A 27,664-nucleotide genomic window follows, 5' to 3' on the forward strand; every position below is an offset into this window, starting at 1 on the left:
GGTCAGAAGAGGGCCGGAGTCAGCACAAGGGAAGAGGCAGGAGTGGGTACTCACAGGCACTTAGTGGAACGATGGAGTGGTGACCGAGGGTGGACAAGAAATAGCCAGTTTTTGGATTTGCTTAGCCATGTTGCATAAAACAAGTATTCAGTTGGCTGAAAGTAATTTTTTAGGCAATTGTTGAGGTCGGAGTTCCTGGCATAACTTCTTGTCCCCATGCACATTTTCTGGGAGGGAAAAAGAAGAAAAGAGCAGGTTAAAATTTGGTTGTGTTATTTCACAGGATGCTCTTAGGAGTGAAGAACCTCATCAGCACAGGCTCTGATTCTTTGCTTTAAAGTGCATTTTCGTATCTTCCCAGCATTGTTATAGTGTTCCAAAGTATCTTTCATCAGAGCAGTGATAAGTACCATGAAAATGGCGTTTTCACTGCGAAGAGTTGTTAGCTTCTTGGTAATGCTATGTCTTTTGATGTTGTAGGTAATCTTATCTGGAATCTTAGGCTTAACAACATGGAAGAGGCCGATGATGCTTTTGGTAAGTACGGATTAGAACTTCTTGTAATAGTCATTGGTAAAAAAACAACAACAACCACTTCTTTCTCCTTGAAAAAATAGACTATGCTGTTGAGTCTCTTTTTTTAAACAGTAGAATCACAATTATTGAAAGAGGAGTCAAAACCTGTGAAAGGCTGTATTCTTTCCTGTAAGGATGGAGTTCCCATTAAGGGCAAGTGTGGACCACGTCTGCAGGAAGTGTTAATGTTGTTTACAGAGCACTTTTTGTGTTAGTGTAGGTATAAGAAAGTGCTGGTTTAGTATAAATAACTTAGCTCTCTGAGGCAGTGCTTCTTAAGCTTACACAGGGGAGTTGGTCTTAAAGCTTGACTTAGTTGTACTGTTTGTTTCAGTGTCTGATAGCAGTTTGAGAGCTAACCTAAGTATTGCTGTCTTACAGTAAGTATCCAGTGTTACTGTTTCAAATACAGTTGACATTACATTGCTCTGAGAGAAGTACATTGATGTACAGGGTGTGTAAGCTGTTTCTGTTTGTAAGTGAGATCTGAAGCTGCGCGGCTTTCAGCGTCTTAGAGTTGGGATTTGAAAAAAAGGTTTTGAAGGGGTTTTTTGGTTGGTTGGTTGTTTTGGGGGTTTGTTTTTTTGTTTTTTCCCCAGCCTTCCTGTCACTTCTGAAGACTATTTCCGGGCCAAAGCAGATGTTTTATTTTTATACAGCGCTTCTTCAGGATCCGCATGGTCATCAGTGAGGAATAGCAAGGATCAGATGTGTGAGCTGTGGATAAATTGCTGTTTCTCAGTGGTGCATTGGTTAGCACAGGCAGAGCAAAGCAGGTTTTTTAGCAGTTCTGTGGATAGAAAGAGGAGCTTGATGTCTGGGGCTCCCAATCTGGAAGGACCATATTTTCATGAAAATAAATATAAATGCCATCTGTCTCAAAATGCCTGAGGCTTGCACAGTGCTCCCTGTTTCTATATTGCCTGCGTTCTGTGCTGTTTCTACAGCAAATTGTTGCTGTAGTTTCCTTTTGTCTGTTGTTGCTCTTTCACCCTTTCATATTCTCCTTTGTATAAACTTTATGGGCCCTTCCTAGTTTTGCTTAAATATGAAAGCACCAAACTCTTCCTGATCCTTTCATTTATATCAAATAATCTTTAGGACGGTCAAGTGCTGGAGCAGGTTGCCCAGGGATGTTGTGCAGCAGATGGGGAAGTTTCTGAGATGAGACTGATGAAATCCCTGAGCAGCCTGTTATGATCCATAGCTGATCCTGCTTGGAGCAGGTGGATATAGTAGAGTCTTCCTAAGCTCCCTTGCAGCCACAGTTATTCTATGATTATGTGATTCTATGAACCTGTATTTTTTTTCTTATTTGTATGTGTATTTTATAGAGGTCTGATTTTTGAAAGCCAGATTAGATCAGACTTGACATTGGGAAATGTTTCTGTACCGAGAGGGTGGTCAGACACTGCAACAGGCTTCTAGAGAGGTGGTCGATGCCCCAAGTCTGTCAGTGTTTAAGGTGCATTTGGACAATGCCCCCAATAACATGCTTTAACTTTTGGTCAGCCCTGAAGTGGTCAGGCAGTTAGACTAGATGATCATTGTAGGTCCCTTCCAACTGAAATATTCTGTTCTAGTCTGTGCAGAAAATGAAATTAGCATTAAACATTTCATGAGGCTAAGGAAATAATGCATTGAACTAGCTACGGTCTATCAAGGACAGATTGTTAGTGTCTGTGAGCATACTTATTTAGCACTAAATTTCTAATATATCTACCCTCTAGTAACTTGAACATTTTCTCTTGGGCGTTATGAGGAGTTGTATGAGTTGTAAAAGCAAGTTTCCTAAATACCTAAGCAATGAGACTCCTTTTACAGCCATGGCTTAGAGTTATCACATTCATAACTAAAATTATAAAATGCATTCAGAGCTAAAACATACCCCTTTTCCAGCTGTGACTGCCCTCCGCTTTTTACTCCTTATGCAAGGCCCTCTGCACTTATTTCTTGTAAATACACTTCTAATGGATTCCTCTCTCCCGACTTTTAGACTGAATCCCTTTTCCCCTTGCCTGCACAGAGCCACCTCCCTGCTGTGAAGGAAGTAGAGACCACACAGCTCTCTCCCTGACAGCCCTTAACTCAAGCAGGTGCCAGGTGTAGAAATGCCTTTATGCGGCAAGTGAGCTTTGTGGAAAGGATGGATTGTACGTGAAGGCAGCTTTATAAGATTGCCATTGAACCCAAATATTTAGCACGTTGGGTACCTGTGCTAAAGCCATGCCAGAAATCTGAGGAGTGGTATCAATTACCACGTTTTACATTACAGCAACTTATGTCAGAATTTAGTTGTCTTTATGCAGAGACTTTGGACTGTGCTCAACAGCTAGTGTAATGCTTATGGGATTAAGTGGTCATTATTCTTTTTCATATATAGTCATGTCTCAATCTACAAATGCTCTCTTGATCGTAAAGAAGGGCCTCTTCTCATCTTTCTTTTTATGCAGAGCTGTTTTCAGTCACTCAGTTCAGTTTCATAATTTCTTCAAATTGTGCAGATACCCCCTGGAATTCTTCATATATATATGCATCCAAACCCCCCAAAATAGCTTTGTTTTCAGCCCAAGTTGGATAAATATATCTAGATTTTAATTTGTCATGGTGTGTACTAAAAGCTCTCAGATGTAGCCATTAGGCTGTAGTTAAGAGTAGACGGTTGAACTCCATCATTTAGCCCTTTCTCCTTCCCAGAGCTGGGTCTTGAACAGAATTATGGTGACCGGTGTGTGCCACAGAATTTATTCATGAGGAGGTGCCGGTCCTCAGAGCAGTGTGTGGTAGGGTTTATTCTTAAGAACATGGTAATGCTGTTTCTGGTGGCTTCATGTATTACTTATTTTTGGGTTTGATTGTCAGTTTCCGGTACTTGAGGAATTTTATAATGCAATTCACATTTATCTTTTCCCACTTTAAAAATACTAATTCTTTCTGAAAGAAACCTGTTTGCTACTCTGATTCAGGGTTTCAGGATTCAGGATTTTCATCTCTGAAAACCACTGGAGTACGCTATTTGCCTGCAGCTCCTTTGCATGGCAGCAGTCTAGCTCCTCCAGTAAAAGGGTGGTTAGTGTCTTGGCTCACAAAATGTTTCTCTCCATCTTCCCCCTTTAGGTGATGATTTCTCACTGCCTGGGTTTGTTCCTTTGTGAACGGCCAGGCTATCCTGTGGCTGCCACTTCAATCCGAGGCCTTGGTCATGGGGAAAAACAACCCAACTGTTGGTGTTTTCCCATGATGGCAAGGCTCTGGTGCCGCTGCTGAGGCTTGGAGAAAGCGCGGGGCTGCGATGTTGTGAGAAAGGAGCTGGGGACAGACTGCGGTGTCGAAGGCAGAGAGGGCTACTGTGTTTCGGTCACTCATGTTTTTCCCCCAGAGGGGAGAAAGGAAGGGAAACCTATTAGTTACAGCTGTAGTGGATCTTTAGTAGCACCACCTGTGAGAGGAAACCAGTCCTGAAGAGGGATGGCTGTGATAAGATCTGTTAGTAAATAAAATTGAGAGCCACATTTGTTGTTTTTTGCCACTCAGGCTGTATTACAGTGTAGGAAGATACTGGGTAAACAATAGGTCCCAGAGACGGGGTACTGCAAGGCAAAATCGAATTATAATCATATCTTTTGAAGGACATTCTTGCAGGGGAGGCTTGGCCTTCAGCGATACAGCTGCTGAGAAGCCTGGGTCTGAAATCTCACCTTGCTTTTAGTTGTCTGCGGCTTTTCTGTTCTGGGTATCAGTTGTCAATTGACGTTGGAAGTCAGCTTGTAACACTTGTGCTCTGAAGCTGATATTTCTTCCAGAGAAGAGGCTTCTTCCTGTGCATACCTGTGGGGAAAGGGAAACTTTTTCCCCCCACAAAGTTGTTTGAGTATTGACTCTCAACCGTTCTGGGCTCGATGTTACTCTCTACTTGTATAGAAGCTGGTTCCTTCCTCTCTGCTCCTAAACTCCTGCCTTTCATAGGGCTTTAAAGCTTATTTTTAACTGAAGGAACCTAACTTCTTTTCTGAAAGTATATCAACTCCGCATTGTTTGTTTGATTGCATATGCGTTGAGGGCAATTCACATCTTCCACATAGGCCATGCTTGCTATATTAGCCTCTGTCCTTGCTTGTATATCAGTTTGGACTAGCCAATGCACTGTGAGTTTATGTTGTATTCCCAGGTGTTGCCTGCAGCCATACATGCTTTGCTGAATGCAGAATTGTTCTGCTAGTGAAGCATCCTTTCCTTTCCAGTCACGTACAAATCAGCTGCAATCCTGTAGAGTGTGCTTTTTAGGAGGAGTTCTGGTTGTGCGTTTGGTTGTTTTTTTTTTTCACCAACTGTAACAAAGACTTCAAGTTAAGCATATCTCTGGTGGCTGCTTGGTGTGTGGGTTCTGCTGCTAAAGAGAAGATTTAGCTGTGATTGCATGAAAAGTGACAGGCGTGCAAGCGCGCAGGAAGACACCAGGCTGTCATGCTGGGTAGAGCGTAGCTGTGGTGGCTGCAAGCACTGGGGAGCTGCTCGGTACCCGCAGATGCATGGGATCAAGAAATTAACGGCATGGATGCAGGCTGGGTGAATGTGACTCTGGCTTTCAGCTACATCAAGTGCTTTATGGCTCCGCTGTTAGCTAGCCTGCCAGCTACGTGTCGTCAGCTTTCATGTAAAGGTTTGTGGGGGTTGACTCAGAAAAGTCCAAGTTGCGTGTTCAGCATGAGTCATTCAATTTGGATTCTTCTCATGTTTTACAGTGAAATTTTTGTTACAAACACTTCCTTTTTTTAATTCAAAAGTGTTAACATTTTTCGTTTCATGACAAAACTTACAGATCTTCTCTGGAAAACAGAAAACTTTATGGAACTCAAGTATTTATTTAAAACCTTGTAAATTTTTGAAGAACAAATTTGTAGTAAACCTTTTATTTAATTGAAGAATTTTATCAGAAGAGAACTATGTCCCAGCAGCTTTAAAATAAAGATTCTTAGGGCTAGCTACTGCCTTCTTGATATCTGCACCTTGCTAATTTGCATAGATTTAACCAAAATTTAATGTTTAGAACAAGATACTTAGTTCTGGTGCAAGTGAAGTGACGTTCTTAAATTTTAGCCCTGCTAGTAACAACATAAAGCACTGTGAACAGAAGCTGAATATCATGACCCTAACCCTGCAAAAAAAATATTTACCTATCCATGTGCTTCATAATAAGCAAAGTCACTTGGCTTTGGTGAGAATTACAGTAGTAGTGCCTGTTTGTCTAGATTTTATAAGTGAAGTAGCTCAATGTTAACGTCTTGGCTCGCATGCAGGTCTCCACCACTAAGTCAATAAGTGGTATTCATACAAAGGTTTTAAAGTCAGTCTAAGCAAATAAAAAGAAGTGTGCTTTTAAGTGTGAGACTATGAAAAATCTTTAAGAGAGGCTTTTTGTCTTTATAATCAGGTCAAAGTCAGGTCTCCTCTGATTTTTTTAATCATCTATTTTTATGCTGAAAAAGCTTTTCTCTCATTTGTATGGCGTGTTTTAATGCTGCATTTGAAGTATATGACTTTTTTATTAAATGAATTAGTTTGTCTTTTACTTCTGTGTGGCCAGTTGTAAGTGTTGCAGGTCTCCATATGGTGCAATAAATAGCTGTCACAACTGATAGAAAATTAGTAAGGTCCCATAATTAAAGCTTAGTTATTGCTATTGCTGCTGTGTATATGGAAAATTAATCCATTGACTTGCCTTTTCCTAAAAGGATGTTTATAAAGTATATATGTAGGATGTAAATGCATATAAGAGTTGATGATTGTGAAGCAAACGTTTTTCTTTCATTTATTTTTTAAGTGTCTGCTCGGGCATCAGTCTTGTGTGCGCATATTAAAGTGAAAGCAATTCCTCTCTGGCATTAGATATTAGCTTCAACGGCAGCAGCAGCAGGACAACAAGCAGTCTGCCCATTCTGGCTCTGCCAGAGCCTCATCATGCAAGTTTATGCTGCTGCAGAGCCCTCAAAGTGCATGATGATTTTTTACTTGGAAGAGATCATCCATGCAAGACATTAGCAAATACTGTGTCTAACATTAGAATAAAGTTTGCTTTCCTATAGTTTAATTCATGTAGTGTTCCTCAAGACTTTCTGCAGCTGTTCACAGCCCATGTGTATATAACGCTCAAAAGACAAGGGCTGCGAGCCAAACTAAAGCCATAATTGCAGTTGTTTCCATTTTTATCACTGCAGTTAAGACTATTTACCTCTGTTTTGGCTTTTAAAATAGCATGTTTGCCTTTGCCTGTTTATTCTAAGTTGAGGTGTACTTTTCTCCTGGTTTACCTGTGGGTGGGATCTTCTTTCACTGGGATAAAGTGGAACACCTGTTTTTACTTGTAGGTGAGTAGTGATGGAGAAGATGTTTAAATTTGCATCTGCAGAAGAACATATCTTATAAAATAAGCTGACAGAGTACGTTAGATAAGTGGACAGTGTGGTGGATTGAAAACTGGCTGAACAACCGGGCCCAGAGGGTTGTGATCAGTGGCACAAAGCCCAGCCAGAGGCCAGTCAGCAGTGTTGTGCCCTCAGGGTGGATAGTGGGGCCACTACTGCTTAATATCTTAGTGAATGGTCTGTACAGTGGGACGGGGTGCACTCTCAGCAAGGTCAGAGGAGATACAAAACTGGGCGGAACGGCTGGTACACCAAATGTTGCCATTCAGGGGGACCTGGACAGGCTGCAGAAATGGGCTGAGAGAAATCTCAAAAGTTCAACAAGGGGAAATGCAAAGTCCTGCCTGTGCAGGGAAATGACCCCAGGCACTGGTACACACCGGGGAATAACTTGCTGGAAAGCAGCTCTGCAGAGAAGAACCTGGGGATCCTGGTGGACAACGAACTGACCACGAGACAGCAAAGTGCCCTTGTGGCAAAGAAGGCTAATGGTGTCCTGGGCTGCATTAGGCAGAGATTTGCCTGCAGGTGGAGGGATCCTTCCGCTCTCCTTGCACTGGTGAGGCCAGACCTGCAGTGCTGTGTCCATTTCTGGGCTTGCCGGCACAAGAGGGACATGGAGGACGTACTGGAGCAAGTCCAGTGAACGGCCACGAAGATGATGAAGGGACTGGAGCATCTCTCCTCTGAGGAGAGGCTGAGAGAGCTGGGACTGTTCAGCCTGGAGAAGAGAAGGCTCAGGGGGTGATCTTCTCCATCTCTATAAAGAGCTAATGGGTGGGAATGAAGAAGAGGGAGCTAGACCTTTCTCAGTAGTGCCCATTGACGGGACAAGAGGCTATGAGCACAACTGAAAAAATAGGAAATTCCATCTGAACGCAAAAGACAACTTTTTTACTGTGAGGATGGTCAAAAACTGGTGTAGGTTACCCAGAGGGGTTATGAAGTATCCATCTGTAGAGATACTCAAAACCAACAGGACATGGTCTTCGGCAGCCTGCTGTAGATGACCCTGCTTGAGCAGGGGTTTGAACTAGGAGGTCTCAAGAGGTCCCTTTCAATCTCAATGATTCTGTGAAAATGCTGACCAGTGATGGAGCAGAAAAAAAAAGGATTTTTTCTCTCGATGCTGAAGGACAATATATTCTCGTGTCCACTATCGGATATGTAGTAGCGAATGTTATGGTTCAGATGATGGTAGTGGTTTAGATTGTGTGTAGAAGAATTATTTTTATCTTCTGCCTCTTCAATGGGATTGTCTGAATATTAGGTTATGCAGCCAAAAATAGAGTATACGTATAATAAAAAACAGATCAAGATTTCATTCTTGTATGGTGGAATTTATTAGAACATAAATGTAGAAATATCATTCTTGGTTTGCATTTTTATAATAATGTTCCTTTTCTTCCTTTTTCTTCTTTAATTTTAACGTGTTTCTTTAGAAAAATCTGTGTGGTTTTTATTCAGGTTTTTGTAAACAATTACATTAGGAGTCTGGATTTTATATATAACTTTTTATATAGCTGTGTACTGGATTGTTTCTATTGCAGCTTCTGTACGAAAGGAGAAAATTAATATGTGAATTTGCCTCCTTTTTTTTTATATCTTTCTCGACTTACTACTTTGGCCAAGTAACTTCTTTGCTCAGGACCTCCATTTCTTCATCAGTTGAAAGGGGACAAATGCACTTCTTGTTTTCCTTAATATCATTTCTTGAGATTTGTACTATAAAGATGTTTTATGTTGAAACAGTTTCTATTTCACTTATAAAACTGGCTAATTTCTAGTTTACAGTGCCCTGTGCTGAACACAGATGAAAAGCTTTTTTTGTATGAAATACCCATCTACCAATTTTCTTTCTCTCAAAGTAGTTTTAATCAAAAGGGTAACTGAGATAATCTAGATAAAAGCATAAGAAATGGTATTGATTCATTTGAGTGCCGAACAAGGAGTTAATTTCAAAAAAATTATTAAATTCTGTGTTTGTACAGAAAAACAAATGGCACTCAAAGTGCTTACTAACATTAAAAACCTCTTATCTGTGGTTTTATGGTATTTATAAAGCTAGGAGAAAATACTGTTCCTCTTAATATTGATTGTTCTCAGTATGTTGAACACAAAATAGTCCGAATCCTCTTCAGAGAAGTACTAATAGCTACTTTAAATTTTTTTTTTTTTTTTTTTTTTGACATTAAAACCTGCCTTATGTGATAATGTTATGATCAAGCTTCTGTAAAGCCTACTAGTAATGAGATGTTGTAATTTAAGGAATGAGCTTGCACAGTAATGCTCTTTGGCTCTTTTCCATTCAGGGGTAATTATTTTTCCCTGAACCTCAGTAAACGGGATCATAATTTGTGCAACAGCTCTGATTTATTTTCGGTCCAGCTTCCTAGGTAGCTAACTGTGGTACGTCAGCTAAATTAATTTGGAAAGCGATTGCTGTCTTTGTGCATGTTTAGGAAGTCCTTGTTGCTGGATCTGCTGTAAAGCTATCTGGAGCAGAACTGAGCCCGTGTCCTTCATGATTTCCTTCTCTTCCTCAGCTTTTTGTCATCTCCTGGATTTTTAGTTTAGGCTATTTTGATACAAAGGAGTCTGAGTGAGCAGACTGTTATTAACAAGGATTCTTTTGGACATAAAAAACCTGATACTTGCTTTGTAAGATTAAGTGCATAAAATTTAAACATGTCAGGAGAGGAACCTGTTATTTTTGTCTCTAAAGTAGTAGTCTTGCCCATAGTACTCTCTCCTGCAGTACAGAAAAATTTTGCATGTATGAATTGGGACAAGAAAAGTTCTTACATGTGTTTAAAATCCATATCCCAAGTCTCATGTAAGCACAGATTGCAGATTGTAATGGCATGCGTGAAAGTAGGATTCCATCTTATCCACTGCTTCTGCTTGTCCTTTTTCAAGTACTCTCCTCCCCCTGCCGTTGCTGGTCTTTCAGATGGTTTATAGAACTGAAGGTATTGTCCGATTTATGAATGGAGGTGTTTCTGGTTTTAGTAGCCAGGAGGAAATAAAATCATATAACCAAAGTCCCTTAAGTGTCTCTGTCCTCACCGTACTGGGAAAAATATTTTTAATTTATTTGTGCTGCAAAATAGTTTTGGAAATTCTATGCAGAATTAATGTCATCTTAAGATGTTTCCTCTTCAGGTTTCTTACTGATCTAAATGTGTTGAGAGGTAAACTCAGTGGAAGGGTTTGACATTCAGTGGAAGGCTTGCAAATCATACTTTGCACTCCAAAAAACCTTTAGCTGCCTGTACTTTTCAATAGTAGCATGTATTTTATTTATTTATTTATTTATTTATTCTGCACAGCTGTGCAGAATAAGGAGAGAGAGAAGACAAAGGTGTTTGGAGTAACCATCTATTAGCTTAAGATAAGATACCCTGGGGCACTGAAATCATAGGGAATTTTGAAAAGGAGTGTTGTTCCCAGCGTCAGTTTAGGAGTGGGATTTGCATTGCCACGGGATCCTTGAGTCGGGTTCATGATCCTGTTCCCACTGATGTTAACTTTGTTTTGCTGTTCCAGGCTAACCTATTTGTTCTGCTGTCTATCATCTGTGTTCTGACTGGATTTATCTTAGGATGTCAAGGCGTTCAGTTTGTGTCCAGTGTACCCAGATGCAATTTGGTGAGCAGACATACTGATTTACATGTGTTTCTTCACGGCATGCCACGTAAGCTTGCCATGCTGGGATCACAAAATGTGCTAATGTAGAGATGCAAGTAATGCAGCTACAGGTGGGGGGAAAAAAGAAAACTCTCTGTTTCAGGCCTTGATTCAGTTCAAATTGTGAACAGGCTCACTGAAATCCACAACAGTATTTTTATTGTCTGTGTTCCTAAACACCTGGTTTTTTTGCGGTGGAGTCTCCATAAGGTGTTCAGCTCCTAAAGCTGAAGACCCCAAAAGGATATGTTTTGAAAGGTTTTACTCCTCATTAGAGTAAAATTTATTTATAAATTTTCTAAAATCTATACTTAGACCAGAAAAGGTTTTGCTTGACTTCATTGAGAGCTGGCCTCTGTCTTCAGGGTCTGAAGACACAGCTGACTCAGTACAAGGCTTTCTAGACAATTTTATGGGGCCATGTAAGAGGGAATCCCAAATATATCTTTAGAAAATCCCTCTTGCCAGCATTATACACTGGTTTTAATATTATAGTCATTTAAGAACTAGCATAAAGGATTTTTGTAGTACTGTGACACAGATTGTGACACAGTGTTGAAAAAAGCCTGAGTGGGTACTGGTGAGCTACCTACAAAAAGCTCTGTCAGTATAATCTGTGGGTGGCATTGTTTTTCCTGGTTTGCCTCACCTGGTGAGGATAATTTGTGTTGATATCTTACAGCAAGAACTGTGAGGAAAAAAATTAAGGTAGATCAAATGATACTAGCTTTTCAGAACACTTTTACTTGAGGAAAAAGCAATCTGCACATGAAAGGACAGAATGCAAAAGATTTTTCTCAAATGCGTGTCATAAGAAGTAGAAGAATGTCTATTTGTGAACCAGAAACTGTGGAATAATTGAAATTGAAGGATATAGGCTCACTTGATGATAAAGAGGATCGTGTGTAATGGCTTAAAGGACTTTAAGGGTTAATGGAAAGATCTTTGAATATTTATTTTCATTCATTTATGGCTTCAAGAAAGCTATTGTTGGTTCCTTAACATGCCAGTAGGTGTATTGCCGTGAGAATCCAAGATTACAAGCCCATGGCAATCTAGATTCACCCAATATCAATGTACCAAAGCAACGCTGAGAACTGTTAATGTTATTCCAGATGAGAATGGTTAAACGTTTCAGGAATTTCGGAGCCCTCTGTGGTTGGTACAGCTGAAAAGCATTCCTGAAATCATAAATTATTCTGTAGAGTGGTTTATGTAGGTGGAAGACCTTTGATGCTATGACTCTAGAGAGTTTGACAGCTGAAAAACCAATTATCCCTAGATACAGAAACATTGAATTTCTACTTGAAAACTAAGATGACAATATCAATTTGAAAGTTACAAACAATAGTGGTGTGCAGATGTAACTATTGCTGATTTGACTGGGTTGAGATTATAGTTGTGGGTTTCATTCCATCCACAGAGATGCAAAATATACTTATGAATCAAAGAAAAAGTGTACACTCCACATACAGTGGCTTACACATCAGTCAAAGAAAGAATTTCCAGGTTGCTATGCATTTGAAGGAGCATGGATACTAAATTTGCTTAGTAATCAGTGCAGCTTTGATTACAATTAAGTTATATTTAAATGTCTTGAACTTATCAGTAATGCTTCCTTTCAAATAAGCAGTATGCGTAACATAGCTTTATAATGCATGAATCATTGGTGTACCAAACTGTACAAATTTCATTTTACAAGCCTGTATTTCTAGTCTGCTTTGCGGTCAGAGGTATAGTTTAACACACAGGCTCTATATTATGCAGGTAAAAATGTTGCATAAAACAGCGAATAAATTAAAAAAAGGCGTTTTGCGTTTTTAAAGGTGGATGTGGGTGAAAACAAGGTTTGTTTCTGCTGTGAAGAATTTCATCTCACTAAATGCACGGAAGAAGAGACTGCGCTGAAGCTGTACCACATGAAGTCGTGCAGTGCTGCTCACCTTCTTCTCAAGGTACCCTGCGCATACTGCTTAACATGACTGCTTTGATAATGTCTACACTTGTGTGACAGTGCAGTGCTGTGTTTACTGTGAAAAATTCTGTTATTTTTCTGGTCTTCCACACTGGTCAGAAGCTCTTTATGGTTCTGTAACAGTTGTTTTTCTTCTTTTTTTACTCGTGTCTGGGTTTTGACCAGTGCATTGCTGATCCAATATGCAGTTCTTGTCCTTTCTGTGTTTTATGCAACCAAAACTACAGCTGAATTCAGACAAGATTGCATGGGTAAATATGGTGTAAATTTTAGTTAATGATTTGATGCCTTCACTGGTTTTCTGATCTTCTCAGCCTTTCTTGGCTGACAAACTGCTAAAATACAACTTTCAAACAGCATCATCTTAAAATACAGAAGTGCTTTAACATTTCTTTAATGGTGATTATCTCACATCTTCATTTCCCACAGAAAATTTAAGAGGAAGGTTATAATTCTTGGATGAATAGATGGACTATGAATCTGAGCGGTATTAAACCCTTCTGGATTTCTCTGTCAGGACACACAGTAGGGCAAAACAAGCTTTTGCAAATTGCTCCAATCTTGGAGATTACCTGTCCTAAAGACTTCATTACATACGTTTCTAAGAAGTAATTGTCATGGTCATCCTTGCGTTTTCTGTATTTGTTTTTGGTTTAGGTTTTTATTATTATTTTGACATTTACAAATACCTTGATTTAATCTTTTAATTTCCATAATCTTCATGTTCTTCAGAAAGTTCTCTTTGCTCTTTGTGCCCTGAATGCTCTCACCACCACAGTTTGCTTGGTAGCGGCTGCCCTGCGTTACTTACAGATTTTTACAAGAAGAAGATCCTGCATAGTAAGTTAGTGCAAGGCGTTGCCTGCTATAAACAATGGTACTAACAATATTACTAGATTACACAGTTCAGCAATTTTTTATATCTCAGAAGGTTTTTAACAGGAGTTTCATTTGGTTAGGATGAATCTCAGATTGAAGACCAAGATCATGTTTTGGATCCTGATGATTTTGTCCCACCTGTGCCGCCTCCCTCCTACTTTGCAACTTTTCATTCTTGTACTCCACAAACAAGTCGCAGGTAAACCTCTACACTCACTCTCTTCCTTTCTTTTAGTGTCTTTGGAAACACTGAAAAATCTTCCTTTTTTTTTTTAAGAACATTTTCTCTGTTATTAACTGACTTTAGGCAGGGGGGGCGGGGCGGGAAGGAGAAAAATCTGTTGAGTATGGGGCAGCATAAATACAGTGTGGGTGAGGGGTATAATTTTGCAGTTTTCACTTTAGATTCTGTTTCTGGGTAAGAGAAATACCACAGTTTGACGTGGCTGAAAAATTCTACAACGCTGTCAGGAGCAGGTCAGGGCAGCGACGGAAAGCCAGGCGCAACCTCTTGGCAAGGCTTGTGCGAGAGAGCCCTGAACGGCGGCCTGGCCCCCCGCAGACTTCCTGCCAGAGTGACTCCCCTTCTCCCTCTTTGGCAATTAGAGCTGACTGAAGGGTATGTTTTGATTGTACTGCCAGGCCAGGGAATCACTACCCTTGTCTCGGTGCTCGGGTGTGAGCGGTCAGGCGGGGTTCGCACCTGGTGTTATCGCTGGGCTTCTCTGCCGCGGCAGCTGCGGGATGGAGGAGGAGTGAGAGTGAAGGTGGGAGGATGAGTTCACGTATCAGGAAGAAAAGGAGGATGGTCACAAGTCACTGTAATCTCTTCCCCCCTTCCCCTTTTTTTTTTTTCAATTCATTACTACGAAGAGGAGGGAAGAAGGATTCGGAGGAGGATAAAATAATAGCTGTATGAATTTTCTTGTGAGTAAGAGAAAACGTGCAGAAAACTTTTATGTTGCAGAAGGCTCCCTTCTTTGGTATAATTGGTCTTATGAAACATTAAAATGTAAATTTGGTGGGGGCTGTTTTTGTGTTGTTTTGAAGAACAGGGCTAAAAATCGTGTAGCTTGTCCATTAAGCATCAACTGTTATTTTGCCATACCGGGACTTACTAGTGTCTATATTTCTTGCAATTCAGTGGTGACTTGTGGGTTTTGTTACCCTTCATTCTGCAGGTGGTTATATACTCTTCACAGTAACTTGCAGTTTAGCTTTGTTTATTAGTTTATGGCTCAGGTGAGTCTGCATTATTCTGCTGTGAACACACAATGTTTATACATAAAATATGGTGATGCTCAAGCAGACGGTATCACTCTACTCTTGTTTAAAACTCCTGCTTTTTGCAGTGTACAGGACTGTTTTCTTTATTTCACTGTTTCATCAGGAATAGCGTGCATGACTTTCAAGACTCTGTGGTCCTTGCAGAGGTAATTACAGATCCTGGGATTACCTAGAAAATGGTAACGTGGCACAGGAGTAGATTTTAGAATGAAAAAGTCGTCTAAAACACCAAAGACCGGGGCTGAATTCCAAACATTACTAAAAACCTCCTATGTGAGTCTTGGTTCAAGCTAGTTAGGAGGACAGAATGGTGTGTGTAATGATGTCTTTGGAAGATTAGGTATTTATTGAAATATGCTTGTCACAGTTCCCCTGCTTTAAAATGGGGCTGTCGTTCTTTGTCTGGCTTGTCATTCTAGATGGTTATCTCCTTCCCAGCAGCAGTATTTCTCTTTGTCTATTTTCAGCACAGTAGGGGCCACTGAACAACATTTAAGCCTCCTGCAGTCTAATATTGCGTAGCTACCTTGCCTGCGACTGAATTAAAACTTGTTGATAGTAACATTTAAGTGATCGTGACATCTTTCTGAAATCAGGCTGCTTGTTTCAAGGTGCTCAGGGTAGTTATGCAGCAGTGCAGAAGTTAAAGCAACAGACAGACTTAATTTCCGTTCTTGGCAGATGAGGAAATATGACTCACCCCAGGCTGGATCCAGGGTGTCCATCATTGCGGCTGAGAAGGGACCTGGCCTTGTCTCAGTCAGCCTCCTCGCGCTTCTCCCTCCCCTCCCCTCCCTGCCTGGTCTGCACCCTGAACGCCATGCTGCGTCCGTGACCTGGCTTTCTGTGCCGAGCTCCCACGGACCCCGCATCCAAAACCTTTGTGCCAAAGGGCGGGTAACATGAGCTGCATCCAGGGTGGCGAGCCACCATCTGCAAGTGGCACCTGGGGTGACTCCAAAACGGATACATCCCTTTGAGTACGGAAACACTGTGGTGATCAAAACATGTGCCAAGGACATGTTTGGAACAGGTAGCCATTCTCCTCCACCCTTTAAATTGCAGAGCCAGCGGCACTGCTAGGGAAGCCAATTAATTTGTTTGTTCACTTGTTCATGGGAAAACTTTTACATTTGCCTTATTTAGTGGTAGACAAAACAAACTAGCATTGCAAATGTCTGGTCAACTCCTACCTCTAATCTTGTTATTTCATAAATAAGGAAGTAGCAATTAAGTTATTATTCAGGACTGGCACAACAACATTAACAGTTACAGCTGAGTTCCCACGTGAAGAATAAAATACAAAAGTGTTGTAAGGCATGTGAATTTAAGGGAAGAGGCGATCCATGTGGGGCAGCAAACCAATCGCTTGGGGTCTAGAAATCTACCCCAGTCCAGTTTAAAGTATCATTTGGGGACTAGAGGCATTTCCCAAAACGCAAATCTGCTTATCCAAGTCGTGTATTCTCAAATTCGGTATGTGTCTCGAATTTGACCCATATGCTGCTGACAGTTGTTTCTTAACCACTGAATGTGTTCCTGCTATTGAAACGCAAAGTTTCTGGGAGGCCAAAGCCCCTGACGCTGCTGTTCAGCTGAGGTGTGAGGGCAGAAGGTGGGCGAGAGGTGACCGAGGATGCGCCTTCCCCCTTCAGTGTCCTGCTTACCAGCAGCAGTACAGAGCCTACTCGTGGTCCGGGGCAGGCTCTTGGCAGCGGGGCTCCCTGAAAAAACTTCCTGTATCATCACTTCAGAAAGCTGCTGGCTTTTTGACTAACACAAGGATTCACCTTGCTTACATAAAAAGAGAGTGGAAATTAAGAAATAAAAAACAGATTGACAAAGGTGCACATCCTGGAAACGACTTTTGTATTAAGGGACTTAAAGGAATGCTTTTCTAGTTGCATGTTCTCTAATAAGTTTTAACATGATGTAGTTCTTGGATGCAACATTAATTTTCAAGGAGTGACTGAGCTGAGTAGGCCAGATCAGGCATGTTTAAGAACAAAACTAAGGTCAAGAAGTATATAATTTTGTAGCCTACCTTGAATGTAGGCTCAGCACGAACGTACTGGAAAAATGTGAAGAAGTAACGTCAACGGAGCATCAATCTCCATCATACTCCAAAATTATTCTGAAGCTTCGAGGGACAGATGAAGTAGGCTGAAATTAAAAACTATTTTAACATGTTATATTTTCCCCATTTTTAAGATTAAAAAAGCAATGACCAGTTATCAAAATCTTTTCTTTCTTTTCCTCACATTTCTCCATGCATTACTTCCATTACCTTGACAGGAGCCTTTCACAAAAGTGCTCCCCAGTTCTCTTTTTGGAAGTTTTATTCTTTTCTTCTGTAAGCAGCCTTCTGTAGACATTTCTATTCACTCTGCCCTTTCCTCTCAGCTTGCAAGAAAAGCGTTTTCACAGTCATCTTTGTTTCTTCCAGCCAGTGTCTAGAGAAGCCCTAAACTGTGGGAAGAAAGACTTGCGCTTGTGTAACATTTTTTTGTGGAGAGAACGCATCCGCCAGTGATAGCTGTGAGCCTGACGTGGGTCCAGAGAGCACAACATGTGGGCTTCCGTGTGTGCTTGAGGTTCTTGTTCAGAACCAAATCAGCAATTTAAAACGTAATAAAAAGCAGAGAAAAATTGAAACATTTTGGATCACGGACTTCTCTGAAGATTGTGTGGAGAAGGTCCCCTTGGCAGCTCTGCTGTCAACCACGACACTTTGTTCCAATGTTAATGGGGTAATGTAAGCTTCTGTTACCAAAATCAGCATTTGCCAAAAAGAGTTTCTCCAGGCACTGTTCTGATTTCTTCCCTCTCAGGGCTACCTCCTAAGAGGAAGATGATACAGCAAAAGGTCTTTGGGATTTCTGCTGTATTTTAGGTTTCAGAGAGCTCTTTGAAAACTGAGAAGTAAGTTTAACCATGAGGTACGTTTGCCTCATACAAGCCTTCACGAATTGATCAACTATAATATTCTTAGCCAAGCATCATCACAAAAACAGGCTTTAGTTTGAGTTTGCCTTTTTCCGTACAGCTGTATCTGAACATAAAACATGAGATCGGAAGCATCTTGAATTTCAGTTGTAATTAAGAATTTAGTAGTTCACAAAAATCAGAGCTAGGCTATCACGTTTTGAATTGCCACCTGTATTTGAATCTCCTGAAAAAAAGTGAATCTCTGAAGTAAAACTGAAGCGGGCTCCCAGGCGCGGTACTGCCCAAAGAGGTTTGTAGCGCTGGTGAACACTTTGGAGAGGCACCTCTTACGGAGCAATTTCCTGACATCTTCTGGGAAAATCTCTTGCAGCTCTTGGCGAGTTCGTTAGCTGTGACTGAGATCCCAAAATCTGAGCCGGCATGGGAAAGCCAGTGGAGTTTGGTAGCTGATTATGTTTTTCTGCAGCTGGAAAGCTGTCCTGACGGAATGGCTCGGTGTTGTTTGTTGCAGGATGCTTGGCTCTGATGTGATTCCATTGCCCCATATTTACGGAGCGCGAATCAAAGGCGTTGAAGTGTTCTGCCCTCTGGACCCACCTCCTCCTTACGAAGCTGTGTGGAGCCAGAACAGCTCTGAGCAGGTATGGCCCACAGGAGTTTAAAGCATAACTTGTTTTTCTGCTATAAAGGTAAGGTTGCACTGAGGCACGGTAAACATGACCTAGGTAGCTTTTCATTTTGGAATAGCAGGATAATATGTTTGGTTACAAATGTGGCTTGCTGTAAGTTTCACGGAAGATTTTAATTAGTCACTTACCTTTACAGTTGAAAAGTTTTCCCCAGTTGGAAAACTGTGTCCGAGCATGGGAGAAGGAGCAAAATACACTGCGGAGCACACCTGTTGCTGGTTATTCTAGAGGACCCCTGTGCGGCCACCTTGCTTTACTTCCCTTCCGCACCTGCACCCCTCCCATGTGGGACTAGGTCAGGGTTTTGCCATGCTCACTGGTCCCTTTTCACAGGTGTTTTCAGAAGACAGGTGCTTTTTCCCAGAAAATACTCAGCAGGATAAAATCGGCCGACCTGGATGATGAACATTGATTTTAGACATTCACTAGTCTTGGTGTTGCAGTGGAATTAAACACATCTCACATAGTCACTGTGCAGTCAAGCAAAAGTGCTTGCTTTCTAAGGTGGATGTTGCAGTTCTTAGAAAGTACCAGAAAAAAGATGGTGGCTTGTGATTTTCCAACTTTTCTGTTTTATTCCAGGAAGGTGCGCTACAAATAAGTGTCATGGAAGTTGTTGATTCGGGGGAAGTGAGTGACAGGCAGGCCTCTCAAGGTAAAAAGTACATTTTAAAATTTGTTCTAGAACAGTTCTACCCAACGCAGATGACTTAATGTAGCAGCAGCATTATTATTTCTTTGAAAGACAGCCACCATATTACAAGCCAGAGATAAAAAGTCGTGATTGTTTTGGGCAGTAGGAACAGGGATTAACGTTTAAAATACGTAAAAAATTGTTTGCTCTTAAGATACAAAACGAAAGATGTATTTCTTTTTTCTTAATCTACAAGTTAGTTGTTGACTCTATGTCCATACGTTGTAAGAAATGATGTCCAGCTCCAGTGCTTCCATTTGTTTTGTACACGATGGTGCCTGTTGACATTTTGTTGCTGATGAAAATAGAAAAAGGATAAAATAACGCTGTACTGTGTTGAGATAAATGTGGGAATTACTCTGTTATTCAGCCTGCACTGGAAGAATTACTAAATAGTTTCTGCATACTGGTACAGGACATAGCTAGACTACGCATAGAGGCCACATCAAGCTTTGCTCAGCATTGGTTTGAAAAATCATGTAGATGGTTCCAAGTTGTTTTCAGCCTAATCTTTGTTGCAGTGTACGCTTGCGGTTAAACATTATTGGCTCCCAAATAAGTCACAGGCAGCTTTTCCAGTACAGCCCTGGTGAAAATCTGTTCTTTTCCTGAAACGAAAATATTTTTCATTTGAACTTGCCATTATGGGACAGACTGCTTTTTGTGCAACAGATGGCTATGTGCCTATCCGCACAATGTTCACACCACAAGAATATAGAAGGTAAAGACACTTGACCGGGGGAAGCCCCAAATCTTTTATTTGGCTGTGGCTTCTCTTCTGCCAACCTACTTCTCAAGCTATAGGAAAACTTTGGTGTAAAGTTTATCGTTGAAATTGTCCCTACTAAGTGGTGGCAGGAAAAAAAAATTGTTTACATAAAACAATACTTTAACGAAATAACAAGTCTTTCAGAGTTGCCTGCACTTTGGCAGTTTACCTGAAACCTCTGAAAACAAGCACTTGGATGCTTCTGATATCTCATCAGTTGTGATAGCCAGAAAGAAATTCAGAAGAGTTGTAGCAAAAAGTTTAATTCTCAAGGACTTCTTTTTGATAAATTGCTGTTCCTTTCTCTGGGCACTTTGAGCACAAATGAAAATAGGGTATCAAACATAGGGCTGCATGGTGACTGCTTAAAGTTATGAGAACAGAAAAAAGAAGAAGAATACTATAGGAAATGCAACTGTTGTGAAGGAAAGTCATGAAAGTTTAAAAAAAAAAAAAAGCCACGATGAGGCATTGTTTGAGGTATTGTTTGTATTTAAAAACTTCCTTTGCAATCAAGCAGACCTGAGCACATGTGATAAATTGTACCCTCCTCCCAATCTTTTTAACTGGTTTGTCCGTCTTTTGTTTTTTTTGTAATAAAAAGGCCTGTAAAGAGACATTTACATCTCAGCCTGGCTGTTAAATTCAGATAAAGAAGAAAGTGAGCATCTTAATGACGAAAATTAACACTGCCACTTCTAGATGCCAAGGCTTGCTAGGGGCAGTGAATTTAAGAAAAGGAAATATGCTGAGCAGTGTCTCTTCTTTTATTTATATTTGGGGAGGTGTACTGGGTCTGGCTGGGATGGAGTTAATGTTCTTCATAGCAGCCCATATGGTGCTGTTTTGGATTTGTGACCACAAGAGTGTTCGTAACACACCAATGCTTTAGCTCTAGCTAAGCAGTGCTTGCGCAGCATTGAGGCTGCCTCCATCTCTTACTCTGCCCCCCGTGGTGGGTAGGCCGGGGGTGCACAAGAAGTTGGGAGGGGGCACAGCTGGGACAGCTGACCCCAACGGACCGAAGGGATATCCCATACCACATAACGTCATGTTCAGCAATGAAGACTGGGGGGAGTTTTCCAGGGTTGCCATTGGTCAGGGAGTGGCTGGGCATCAGTCAGCTGGTGGTGAGCGATTGGTTTTGCATCACTTGTTTTTCTTCGGTTTGTTTTGTTGTTTTTCTCTTCCCCCCCCCAATTAAACTGTCTTTGTCTCAACCCCAGAGTTCTCTCACTTTGGCCCTTTCAGTTCTCCTCCCCATCCCACTGGGGGAGGTGAGGAGTGGCTGTGTGGGGCTGAGCTGCCCACTGGGGTTAAACCACAGCAGGAGCAAAATACAAAATGGGGGCATATGTTGGAATTGTGGCAGAGTAACTCCATGGGCTGTCTCAGCTGATGTAGAGTAATAGTCTATAAATAAAAGCTGAACTTTTGGTTTATGCCGGTAGTCTGTTGCGCCAGGGCATTTGTGTATGATGCCATGATTCCCTTGGCATCATCAGGACTGGTCGACTCAGTGTAGCTCCTGATGGAAGTTAAAGCTACGCAGTGCTCTCTGCCAGCAGAACCAGGGGAGTCCTGGCTGCTGGCTGCAGGAGGAGCTGTAAGCTTCTCTGTGCCAGCTAAAATGGTTTTACTGACTTCAAAAGCACTCCTGTCAAGCAGAATGGGACTTTCCCTGCTGACTGTAGCAGGAAGACGTGCAACCTTCTACTGATGGCTGCGGATGCTTGGCAGCTGGTCTATATTATCACATACTAGGTATACGCATTTCCAGTACCCACCAGCTTAAGCCAGTTATCTCTGCCATCTGAAACATTAGTATTATGAAGAATTATCATAAGATCATGGAATTGGTTCATTCATCTGTTTAGTATTTAAAAAACTCCACTTCTCCAGAGTACCAGCCGTACTGTGCCTCAAGGACTGACTGCTAGCGCAACTGCACTGGTGTTAAAAAGTTTATGTTGGTGGTGGATTCTTGAATCCTGCCTGATTCTTGGTCTGCCATGCTTTGTTGCTGGGTCCTACCTCCTGACTTTCCAGGCTGGTATCTGCTGTATGTAAGTTGTGTCACTGTTTCTTCTCTTTAGAGATTCTAGGTTGCATTTGTGCAAGAGGTAAGGTGCTATGCTTAACAAGTACGTATCATCCAAGCCTTAATTTTCTCGAATGCTCCAGTCACTCGTACATTTCTGTTAGAGTAGCAGCACAAACATTTGCCATCTTCTGAATAAGAGACTGTTTACATTAATTTGGCTTTTTGCTCTTGCATGAGCAAGAACGTTGTTTCCTGTAATATGCCAAGTGTGATCAGATGGAGGTACAGAACCAGCCTTGGTGGGAAATACATAGCTTCATCCTGTCCTGTTCACTAAAAGGCAGTTGCGGGAATCACAACATATAATTTCACCCTAAGGAAAAGGAGGAATGTTGATTAACTGGAAAGATGAAACACATCACAAGAATTCAGGAAAATCTATATTTTAATAAAGAACCTCATGGAACAAGATTTTTAATTCCCTTATAGGGGACTGGTGACTGATTTATGAGCTACCTAATTGCAAACAGTGACTGACCTCTGTGACCATATGCTGTCGTATCTTGGTACAACTGTTTATATGCAGGAGGATTTCAGGCGCGCTGAGATTTAATTTTCTCTCCAAGAAAGCTGTAGCTCCCTTCTCTCTGATCAGGTAGTTTAAGGTGATATTTATAGTAGGCAAAGCTGTTTTTTTTTGCTACACCGGTTGTATAAGGCTGAACAGGTTTCTGCAAATGTTTAAGCAGGCTTTAGACCAGTGTTACTGGTAAGTGTGGGCATATGCACACATACGTGCACCCCTATGCTTCTGTATCCAATCATTACAGCTTGGGGGGGGGCACAAAAAAAAGGTAATAATCTCTAATAACGGCTTCTACAGATCTGCTTTATTCTGACTACTTTTCTTTCACCTTTACTGCTCCTGATTACTCAGGTGAACAAATTCCTGAGTCTTCCAGCAGAGTGAGCCTTCCGCCTTCAAATGCAAGCCTGGTGCCTGCAGAAGGAGCTCGCAGGAGAGCCTTCAATCCCTTGCGAAAGCGGTCTAAAAGTGACCCTGTGCTGCACTGCCAGTTGCTTCAAGGTGACTTGATTTTCTCTATCAGTGTTTATGTAATAAGTCCTTAAAAGAACATGAGTCAGAAGGTTAGTCCCTTGAACCTAATACCTGCAGAAATCAGCCACTGTCTCCCAACAGAGTGCCTACATTACAGCAAACAGTTTGTGCTTTGCCAAACCTTCTCCACCCAACACTTTAGTCTTCTGCTCTTCAGGCTTTCACATCTAGGAACAGGGTCTGTAGCAGGCATTGCTAGTTTGGGGAGGAGGGAGGGATGGTGGAAGACGGGGAGGAGGGAGCACATAGGATTTCTCAGTGTTACTCGTACACTGGCATCTAAAAGCTTGCAAGGGCAGTTGTCAATGTAAGTGATTTAAAGCAAAGTTACCTTGGGTATTTGGTATTAGCCTATACATTTGCACCCCTTTTCTCGCTCCTCATAGCATCTGAAACCCTCAAAACTCAACATAAAAACCCACAGTGAAGAGCCAATGAAGTCTGTCACAGCTACTTTGGTGTCAGTGATCCAATTCAGTTGCTGTGGGAAAAATGCTACTGTGGCTGCAGAGCTCTTGATTCTGTTGACAGTCTTAAAAATCCACTAGTGAAGAGTCTTGCAGTTTTTATTAGAAGATATTGGAATCCTCATTGTAGCTGCTGATACGTATTAGCACTCACAAAATGTAAGCGGGGAGGAGGCATGTTTGTAACAACCGTCTATTTTGAATATTGGGAGCATGCCTATACTATTTCGTGGAATGTTTTTATGTCTCTGCTACATCATGTGTTTTCTCTTTTCCTCCTATCAACTTCCACCACAGCACCCCGGAGAATCTGCTGCTGAAGCAGTAGTTACATGACACAGAGCCTATTCATAGCTGTGAGAGCAGAGCAGAGCGTTTCTCCTGTAGAGAGACTCCATCAGTCAGAAGCATTTGGGTGCTTTAGGCTCGGTGTAACTGAGGTTAGGTCTGTTCATCACTGGATCTGAGAGTTAAATACATGAGTGCTACAGAAAGAGAATTCAGCTGCAACAGAAAATGGAAGTTGCTTCAAGTTAGTTAGTGGTCTTCTAGCTGGAATCTTTTGGATCTCCTCCTGGTATTGTTGTGTTTGGCATAAAGCTAACATTAAAGTGCTTCTTGAACAACCTGTAGGTGCTCTTACTTATTTTTTTTAACAGGGACAAAAATTGATGATTGTTATTTAGTCCAAAGGCAGCAGATTTTTATTTGGACCAAAGGCAGTGGAATTGATTCCCTGCTGCCCCTTGTTCAGTGCTTGCAAGGTAATTTTGACTTTTTTTTTTCCCGTTAAATTTCCACTTTGTACTATTACTAGCTTCCAGCTTGACAAGCAATTATTTTCAGATATTTTGTAACTAGCCCTCTTGACTGGTAATAATTGAAAGTTACAAAAAATTTAGGAGAGATCATAAAAGCCTTCAAGCTTTGCTTAACCTGCTTTGTATAACTGTACGTTAATATTAACACTCAACGCTCATTTCAGGTCTATTCACAACAGAAGCAAAAGGGAAAGGAACCGATGTACACAAAATGGCCAACGGCTTTCCCAGAAATGTCCCTCCAGACCCTTTGACATGTGATACGCACTCAACCCTGGCTATGTTCTGCTCTATGTTACAGGCATTTTCTCTAGTGTAAATCCAATACAGAGTGAGCCTTGTGTGCTACCCTGACCATGCCAGACTGTTAAGTTTTACGTGGTTAAACTGTGCAGCGCATCATCACTGAATCAGGATTGAAATCTCAGGGAATACTTGTTGAACAGTGCTGTGAAGCAAGTGGATTGTTTGCTTTGTTTGATCTTTGTCTTCAGGAGCAGTGATCAGCTGTGAAGCTGCAACGCAGACTGAAGTAAAACCACAACTCTGCGCTGTCACCTTGCGGAAGAGTTTGAGAGCAAGAACTTTGAGGGGAAGACCCCTATCTTTGATAGACTACAAGTCTTACACAGACACTAAACGGCTTGTGGCGTGGATCCTAGAGCAGTCTTCCTGCAGCATGAGCCCTGACATACATGAATTAGTGGAAAATATCAAGTCCGTTTTAAAATCAGATGAGAAACACATGGCAGAAGCTATCACCAGTGCCACCATCCTTGAGCAGGTAGTTGTATTACTTGTATTTATCGGGTGGTGTGGAAACCCAAGCTGGCCTTGGCTTGGGAGTATAGGTTTATATTTGCCACTCTGCTTTGTGTGTCAAAGTTTTTGGACCCAATTAGCTCCTTCGGTAGTTTTATTTAGAGAGTGTGTGAGAGGCTGTGCAGCTGTGGTGTCTCTTGCTCTATCAACCACACAGCCAAGAAGGTTTTCAGAAGACTGAATATGTGCGTATTTAAAAGCTGAAGGAGATGGTCTTCTGTGGTAGGATCATGAACTGTAAATAACATGACAGCGTTTTATACTGAGCGTGGCAGGGGAGAGATGTTATAAAGCATTTACTATTCTAAACTGGAAGGAATGGAGGCTGACAAGGAAATTTTTATGTAAACCCACTGGAAGCAACTTTTTGTAATTGGCTCCCAGGATAAAAATAAGACTACTAAAGGAAAAAAAGCAGAAAGTAGAAAATACGTGCTTACATTAATGGAATGAAGATTCAGAAGTTTCAGACATTACAGACTTCATCAAATAAATGTTTTGGTAGCTTACAGACCATTTGGATAATTGGGTTGATTCACGCACAGTACAAGTGATTTGCTGTGACTGCTGATTTTGGTTTGAGTTCTCACGCAAAACACATCAAAGATTTTAATTTAGGCTCTGCTGGTAAAGTGAGATTTCCCACTGCAGCCTACAGGCAACAAAAGCCTCAACAAATTTGACAGAAACAGCTGAAAAAAAATTCCTTATGAGAATTCAATTTATTACAGTGGCCTGAAGCTTACCACAATGCAGTGGCTTCTGCAGGAAGCAACACTTAGATTCCTGTTAAGCAACACCTGACATGCCATGGTTTGGGGTGAGCTAATTCTTGTGCAGCTTTTTAAAAAAAACAAACAACAAAAAACCCCACCAACACTGGCTCCTTTTCCTGATTGGGATTGCTTTTCCCATGCCTCCTCGACAAATAGCAGTTTTAGTCTCAGCGCTACAACTAGCTTCTTCCTAGTTGGGTAAGAAACTATTTTAATAGGCCAAGAGCCTGAAAACAAATCTGATTTATATTTTTTTTTCCTTTAAAAGGTGATGACACCTGCCCAGCAAGCCGTGTCATTGAGTGCCCGTGTGTTACCCTGCAGACAGCATCCTGGATTGCTGCACCTGGATGGCTGTGGTGACCTGAGTACTTTCACCGCAGATGAAGATCAGCTAGCAGAGAGGAGGATCCAAAGAGCAGAGCCTGATCGGCCTCACAGTCTTATTGGCGTTGTCAGGGAAACTGTACTTTGAGCTGGTTTCTGTCTGTCTTTGAGCTGGTTTCTGTTTATTCCTCAGTAGAGCACTTTTGTCAGACATACATGCTGCACAGGTAAATCATCTCTGACAAGTGGGTTGAAGAGTGTGTCGACAATCCATTTTTTTTATACCCTCCCGCTCAGACTCCTAAGGGGAAGCTTGTTCTACAAAGGCTATTAAGCAGATTGCAAGCTGGCCTTTATTGGGCTGCTCAGGTGCAACTAGTCTGTTTGTGATACGGTACTGTCTTGTTGCATCTCTCTAGTCTATCGCCACTTAGGATGGGTTTGCTTTTTTTACTCCACTTACAAGAGAGATGGCAGAATGGCTCCACGCCTTGGCTTGCCGGGGTGAGGCAAGGACAGTTAATGCATTTGTGCACTTTGTATCTCATTGGAGAACAGGGGCAGTGACAACCCCTGTGTTCATCTGCTGTGTGTTACTGTAGCTCCACTGATCTTTTTGTTTTGTTGTTTTGTTTTGTTTTGCTGGCATATAGCAATTTACTTCCTAGTAGAGGTGCTTGTTATGTACCAGCTGACATCCATGCTGGAAGCACGCACGCAGCCATCTCAAATCCTCTGCAGACGTGCAGGTGACTACCTACCGTTGTTTTGGCAATCTTAACCACTAGGCCACAGTGACCCATGAGTTGACACCCTCTGGCTAATAAAGGAATGTATATGCCAGTTGGCTCAAGCTGTTGAGTGCAGATAGTTTGTTAAACTGTTCTGTATTTATGCTGCTAACGTGGAATACACTAAGTATTTCCAGAGGCTGGGATCAGGCACACAAATTTTATTTGCAAGGGTAGTTGTAGCCTTCTGTGTCTCAGCAGGATGGCTAAACATTCCTGTTGCTATTTTAATGATAAAGCTTCATTTAAAAATTATTCAACAGGTTTCCCACTGAAAACCAAAAAGCTTTAAAGTGATTTTAATTAAGCTTGTTCAGAAGTTGAAACTGTGCAGTATGGCTTGACTCACTAAAGATGGTAACTTGAATAAAATAAAATGCTTATCTCTACACTGGAATTGGTGTTTTATTCTTCCTGTCTAGTAGAGGAAATACATTAGGGGTATTGAGTTTGCTGGAGCACTGGCATATTGGTAGATTTTGCACTCAGAAGTAAGAGCACAGGAAGCAAAAATTGAGGGGTTTTGTCTTGGAGAAGAAGGAAAATGCCACAAGAACACACTGCTT

General features: G+C 41.4%; 1 protein-coding gene across 1 annotated transcript; it reads left to right on the forward strand.

Annotated features, from left to right (window-relative positions):
* Positions 1-480: 480 nt before the first annotated feature.
* FAM189A2 (family with sequence similarity 189, member A2) lies at positions 481-26,455 on the forward strand (the record flags this gene model as incomplete). Its single annotated transcript, XM_009580225.1, has 10 exons — positions 481-537; positions 10,548-10,649; positions 12,515-12,643; positions 13,396-13,503; positions 13,623-13,741; positions 18,290-18,419; positions 19,050-19,122; positions 22,912-23,061; positions 24,877-25,166; positions 26,249-26,455. Coding segments are annotated over 10 exons (1,365 nt in total), but the record flags the coding sequence as incomplete, so codon positions are not given.
* Between the last annotated feature and the right edge of the window lie 1,209 nt (positions 26,456-27,664).

The sequence above is a fragment of the Fulmarus glacialis genome, unplaced genomic scaffold, assembly GCF_000690835.1.
Source record: "Fulmarus glacialis isolate BGI_N327 unplaced genomic scaffold, ASM69083v1 scaffold20086, whole genome shotgun sequence".
Lineage (NCBI taxonomy): Eukaryota > Metazoa > Chordata > Aves > Procellariiformes > Procellariidae > Fulmarus > Fulmarus glacialis.